Raw genomic sequence first — 7,333 nt, forward strand, 5'->3', positions numbered from 1 at the left:
ATGATTACCTAGTTATTTACAATAACAGATAATGTACATATATATTAGCTCAATATTTACAAAACATTCCAATATAAGATTCTTTCAACATACATATAGTATTTACAAAAATTCCAACATAGGGTTCTTTCAATATCCAGCAAGGAGGCTAATTACATGATAGCGTGGTCCCATAAGATTTCTGAGTTGAGACCATTATTGACAGTATTAAACATAAACATATGGTAAACCTCACGCTTTTTCCTTACTTTTTCACAGCAGAGCCCTGCTGTGGGTATGATTTTTTCTAATATGAACCACCGAACATCATCAGGGGAATGATGGTTTTCCACAAAGTGAGATACCAATGGTGCTGTAAGCTTTTGAGTGCGTATTGCAGATCTATGTTCTGTTAAATGGGTGTTCGTAGATCTAGAAGATTCTCAGACATATGCCTTTTTACAAGGGCACAGCAGAAGGTATATCAGATTTTTTGTTTTACAGTTACTGATACCCTTACTTTCCACAGTTATGCCATGCAAGATATTGAATTGCCTTCAATGCATTGAGTACATGACTTGCAACCACCACATTTAAAGTTTCCGTGGATAGGGCGGGAGTCAATTATACTACTTTGTAGTGCTGGTTTTGGGAGGGGCACCCTAGATCGCACCACTAGGTCCTTAATGTTTTTATTTTTTCTGTAAGCCAACATTGGCGTTTGCAATTGATCTGATTGTGTCTTATTTATATTTAACAAATACCAGTGGGAACTGATGATTTGCCGAATTTGTTCATTAAGAACAGAATGTCTTGTGACAAAAAACAAGTTATTTTCAGCAGGTTGAGTGTTGCCAGATAAAAGATGTTGGCGGTCAAAGAATCGTGCCCGCTCAGTAATTTTGGTACAATCACATAGATTAAGCCACTGATAATTTGCTATTTACTTCACACTATAGCAACAAAGAAATTGAATTCTTAGACATCATTTTGAAGCATGAAAATAGTGCACTCTATGTTGATCTATATATTAAGCCTACAGCTCGTAAAACAATCCTACATCACAGTAGCTTCCATCCATTGAAACAGAAAAATGCCATTCCATTTGGTCAATTTCTACGATTACGTCGTAATTGTACCAAAATTACTGATTATGACCGCCGAAGTGAAGACATGAAAATCAAATTTAAAAATCGAGGATATCCTCATCGAGTTATTCGAGAGGCATACAAGCGGGCACGATTCTTTGACCGCCAACATCTTTTATCTGGCAACACTCAACCTGCTGAAAATAACTGGTTGTGGCACATGATTCACATGTAATTTTTCTAAAAATAGAGTCTGGATAAAATGACTAAGTATAAGCCTTTCTGTTAGCCATTTATATCTTTTTCTTCGTTTCTATTTTCTTTTCTTTTTCTTCTGTTAGTTTTATCTTCAAGCAATGAATGGTGACATCTAGCAACTTTCTCTGTTAGCATATAGGTTGGATATTTTTGTCCCCGTAAGTATATATCCCGGTACATATTCGAACAATTTGTTAGTCTTAAAGCATAGAGAGACCCTATTCTTTTGAAATGTGAATGAAAATGGCTAACTTATATAATCATCCACTGTTGAACCTATATTATTGTTTATTCTTTTTGAAATGTGAACGAAAATGGCTTACTTATACAATCATCTACTGTTGAGCCTATACTATTGCTATATATGCATGTATGTAATGGGGCCAACTAGGTTTAAGATCACCCGTAATGTGCAGACTAAAATGTTTACATGCGATACAGATCTCTTTTAGTATATGGACTTAACTTGAAATATGTTGTATAAGTACAGTATTTGAGGATCTGAAAAAATGTATCAATATATAACTGGATATAATGTTACATTATGCTGTACATAGGAAATTGTCTCGCATATGTCTACCATAACTAAATGTATTATATCTATTGACTGAAGATAATGATTTTTTTTTTAATATCTCACACAAAGTGTTGTTTGTTATTGTATATAATTAAATGTGTTTTATGGATATAGTATTTATCACTGTCTAACTCTCACTCACATTGTTTTTAATGTTTCTAGTACAATACACGGCCACCAGAGAAAGGCTAACTGGTCGAAACGCGCGTTGTGAATTACCTTGCCGTATTGCATATATCATTTGTCTTGTCCTATGTCTAATGTTTGTTTGTAAATGGTTTTAAATTTATAATCTTATGAACTGCAAATCAGTCACATTATGAATGAATACATAAAATGAAAAAAAGATATATATGTATACAAAGATGAAAGACCTCTAAAAAACAAAAAAAGATTTTTTCTTGATTAAATAAAGTGAATAATTTAATATAATTGTTCTTTTGGGTGGTGAGTTTACTTATTAGTTATTAATGGTGGTTACCACACACAGTGGTTTACAATTTTTGTACTTTCACTTGACTATAGACCTTTCTTAATCTGATTAGTTTCCCTATGTATAGCAAGTGTTTTACTATTAGTATATAGGGGTCCCCTTTTTTCCAAAGTGCGTAACTATATTACTGCTATTATCCGTGGAAACATAACCAATCATGCGACTTCTTGGCACCAGCCATTTAGAGATCTTACTCTTAAACTCATCCAAAATGTGTACTGCAGTATGAGATTTCTCCATGGCAAACATGGCTACTGTTGCATGTTTCCCAGTAGCTTGAAAAATTGTGCCACTGTCAACACCTGCAGATATCCTATCTATAACCCCTGCAAAAGAGACCCAGTGTGCAGTGATGCACATGTAATCCACAGCTTGGCAACTGGTCCACATGTCTGTTGTCAGGTGGATAGTGTAAACAGTACTCTTCTGCAAAGCTGACCCAATCACTTCCAGCACATCTTCATGTAGTGCTGGAACCTCAACTCTGGCAAAATAGGACCGGCTTGGAACCTTCCATTTAGGGCAGACTGTTGCCACAAATTCTAGAAAACCCACCCCTTCCACTAAAGAAAAAGGGAGAAGGTCCAGCGCTAGCATTTTAGCCAGCTTTGCGTTATATAGATGTGATGTTGGGTGGTTGCATTCAGTTGGTGCCTCCGACCATAACATGCTTTTAATGGTGGTCTGGACAGTTTTACGTGATGATGATGATGATGCAGACTTCTTCAACCCAGTTAGGATCATTGATGTACTTTTTCGCATTGGAGTCTCTCCCAGACTCTTAGTGTGGCTCATACATGTTGCTGGGGTAGAGGGTGTGGGCGCTACCACTGCAGGGCTGCTGCCAGGGGTACTGGGTGTACCAGAAAAAATGTCTGTCACTTCTTCACTTCCCCCCTGCACGATCACCCCTCGTCATCATCAGATGCAATATGAATGGGTACATTTGGATTTGTTGTACTTATGTATTCCCGGATCTTCCTTAGGTGCGCCTCCAAAATGATAGTGTGGTGTTTTTGGAGATGACCTCTCTGGCCTCCGGTACCATAGTTGGTACCAAGTTTACCCCTACTAACTACACTTTTACAAATCGAACAAACGACCATGTTTTCCGCCTTTTTGCTAACAATAAAGAAGTCCCAAACTGGGGACTGGAGATGTCTGGAGATAGTGGAGATGCTACTTTCAGTTTCAATGCCAGATGAAGTGGAGGATGGGCGTGGCTGAATTTGACTCTGTTGTGCACTCACAGCACCACTACTTGAGGTAATGGAGGTGGAGATGGATGGAGGTCCCTGCCGTCCCTTCTGACGAGAAAATATGGAAGCTGTAGCTCGTGTTGTTGGTGTAGTAGTTAACTGCGTTGGTGGTGGTACCAGTGCCATGCCGCCCACATCCCGCTCAGCAGCAAATCGGGATAGGGTAAAAATGTCTGTCAGCTGCATGCCTACTAGGACTGGAGTGACGACTGTGATGACTGGGTCGTCGTCAGACTGTTCATCAGCAGCAGAATATACCACTTCTTGTTTGTCGTCATCACCCATAAGTGGAAGCCTTGCGGGAACCTTCCTTTCAGGCTTAGCTACCTTTGTCGGCTCATGGCGTGCCTCACTCTAAGACTGCATTGGTGGGTTCCAATCAACATCAAGATCATCAGAAGGAAGAGGGCTTGAAGAAGAACTTGTAGTAGCCCTCCGTGACCTTTTTCTTGCTGGGGATCTAGAAGACAATAGATCATCATCAGGAGGAGTGGCTTCCTCGGATGATACCTCCGCTTCAATCTCGATTTCCCGATGTGCCCCTACTTCTGGAGAAACAAGCATCGTGGGCAGTTGTGCCACTCCATGAGCCTCTAGTTGCGCCTTTAGTTGCGCCTCTCCATGCGCCTCTCCATGCGCCTCTCCTTGCGCCTCCCCTGTCACCTCTCCTTGCACCTCTCCTTGCGCCTCTCCTTGCGCATGTACTTGCGCTTGTACTAGTTGCACCTGTGGTTGTCATTGCACTCTGTGGTTGTTGAACACTCGTCAGGATGAGTTACACCCTGCGTTGATTGGATGCTACTTTCTTGCGATGAGCCAACATCACTGGTCGATGGTGATTGAGCAATTAAAGTGGCTGCCTCTGGAGCACTCATGGTCTTGGACCTAACTTGGCGTGGTGGCACTGAGCCCAATGAAGCGGAGGTGCTGCTCCCAGCTTGGTCCCCGGTGGACCTTGCTGCTGCAGGCGTAGTTTTTTTTCCCTGAAAAAAGTGTCTGTGGGCACACCAGTCTCCTTGATAAGTGGTGCCACATGCTTCTTCTTACTGGCAGTGGCACTGGCAATTTCTTGGTAGAGGAGCTACGGCCACCTTTCTTTGGGCCCATCTTCTTCAGATGTCAGAACAGCAGGCCGCAATAGCACGAGTTGCAGAGATGTCTGTGGCCACATGTGACGTCACGTGACGTTGTGCTGCACACACCTCTGCAGGACTTCTTCCTGGCACTAATGAATGATGAACGATGACTGTTGTGGTTCTCTTGTGCACCTAAAAGCAAATGAAGCCAGAGAAAAATCATCAGTTAAATAAATGTTGCATATGTCGTGCTTCAATTTATATATGTAACTAGGCATTTATTACAACACACCCAAAGACCCAAAATAAAAATTGCAAATCTAATCAAAAATGGATGTTTACAATAATAGAAGAGAGACCACACAGAGAGAGTTGTTTCATGCACCACTGAGTACCCCTGGGCATAATGGATGAAAGCAAGGCAAACTGGGTGCAGTACTGAGCACACTGCCTGGCTTCAAACTGGCCCCTTGACCCCCAGCCACATGACCAGGCCTCAAAATGGCCCCCACCCACATGGCCAGGCCCCAACACCACCCCAAAAAGTCGAAAAACACACAAAAATCACCACAATCCAACGCCATCCATGCCCTCAATGATGTTTAAATTCAAGACACCCCACAGCAAGACTTGGTCCATGCACCACTGAGTACCCCTGGGCTCAATGGATGAAAGCAAGTCAAACTGGGTGCAGACATAAGCACACTGCCTGGCTTCAAAATGGCCCTTTGACCCCCAGCCACATGGCCGGGCCCTGACTTGACCATGCCTCAAAATAGCCCACACCCACATGGCCAGGCCCCAACACCACCCCAAAAAGTAAAAAAACACACAAGAATCACCACAATCCAATGCCATCCATGCCCTCAATGATGTTTAAATTCAAGACAACCCACAGAAAGACTTGGTCCATGCACCACTGAGTACCGCTGGGCCTAATGGATGAAAGCAAGTCAAACTGGGTGCATGCCTGAGCACACTGTCTGGTTTTGACATGGCCCCTTGACCACCAGCCATATGGCCAGGCCCTGCCTGGACCAGGCCTCAAAATGACCCCCACCCACATGGCCAGGCCCCAACACCACCCCCAAAAGTCGAAAAACACACAAAAATCACCACAATCCAATGCCATCCATGACCTCAATGATATTTGAATTCAAGACACCCCACAGAAAGACTTGGTCCATGCACCACTCACTACCCCTGGTCCTAATGGATGAAAACAAGTCAAAGTGGGTGCAGGCCTGAGCACGCTGCATGGCTTCAAAATTGCCCATTGACCCACAGCCACATGGCCAGGCCCTGCCTGGACCAGGGCCTCAAAATGGCCCCCACCCACATGGCCAGGCCCCAACAACACCACAAGAAGTCGAAAAACACACAAAAATCGCCACAATCCAATGCCATCCATGCCCTCAATGATGTTTAAATTCAAGACACCCCACAGAAAGACTTGGTCCATGCACCACTCACTACCCCTGGGCCAACTGGCTAGTGTGGCTTTACAGGAGCCCCAAAATATAAATAAAAAATTCCATATAGTGAGCTAAAATTCAATGAGATAAATGAGATTTAAGTTCAACAAAACTCACAGAAACAGTTGTATCATGCACCCATGACTAACTCTGGGCCTACTGGATACTGTGGCTACCCACAATATATATTTTTTTTATGTTGTGAAAAAGTTTTAAAATTGTAGTTGCATCAACTGCAATGCCGCAAACAAACAACACCAACTTACTTGTAAAATCTCAAATCCGAAAGTGATCCAAAGTCCAAAACGTCCTCAAATACAAATATCCAGCAGCAGCCACAAAGAGTAATCCTTCCAGCTCCAGATCCAAATGAAAAGTGACCAGGACATGGACAAAGCACTGGGAAGAGCCTGCTGAACAGGAACAGGAAGTTGGAGACTCTGGGGAACTTCCTTCCTCCCCCCCCAAAAAAATGGTTTCCTTGCACCAAAAAGTGCAGCCAAATGTCAATCTGAGGAGTTATTCTGATCAAAATCATCATTTTCAGAAGGTTTATGCTGCCTGCGGTGGATTTCTTATGCAGAATTGCAATTTTTGCAAGTTCGGGAAAGCGAGCTGTTCAAATCTCACGCCGGAAGTCAGCTGCGCGCCGCAGCTACGTGTTTGCAATTGTTTACTCCCGCAATACGTGGTTGCGGGCCCTTATGACGTACTCGCGTTGTCAAACTCTCGCTGTGCAAGAAGGCGGGCCGCAATGACGTACTCGCGGTTGAAAAACTCTTGCGTGATCATGCAGGAAGATCCAAAATGGTGCAGCACACGCAAATTGGGAGGTAAAACAACTCGGGGAACTCAGAATCACGGTAAGTCAACGCCACACACTCGATATTGTATTTTTGAAGAACGACCAGCAAAAAACATCCGCAAGCTTGAGGATTAAGTATTTTTGGGCAAATTTGCCCGATTCGCGGACTGCGAATTTGCCAAAAATCTGAAAATTCCACGAACGGAACAGATTTTCAGCCCATACTTAAATTAAAGGGCCAATATTTTTGCAAGTGTTAGCAAAAGATAAAACTTCATTATGTGACAAGGCACTAGCGATAGGGACAACCAGATCTTCCTTAG

At 42.8% G+C, this 7,333-nt stretch overlaps 1 protein-coding gene across 1 annotated transcript in view; it reads left to right on the forward strand.

The window, feature by feature from the left end:
- Positions 1-1,440, forward strand: part of LOC147711504 (phospholipase A2, membrane associated-like) — a 590,964-nt gene extending 589,524 nt beyond the window's left edge. Inside the window, exon 4 of the mRNA XM_086920199.1 lies at positions 1,409-1,440. Within this exon, the coding sequence (XP_086776325.1) occupies positions 1,409-1,434 (26 nt within the window). The 3' untranslated portion in view covers positions 1,435-1,440. The remainder of the gene's footprint in view (positions 1-1,408) is intronic.
- The last annotated feature ends 5,893 nt before the right edge of the window (positions 1,441-7,333 follow it).

Source organism: Lissotriton vulgaris, chromosome 5 (genome assembly GCF_964263255.1).
Source record: "Lissotriton vulgaris chromosome 5, aLisVul1.2, whole genome shotgun sequence".
NCBI lineage: Eukaryota > Metazoa > Chordata > Amphibia > Caudata > Salamandridae > Lissotriton > Lissotriton vulgaris.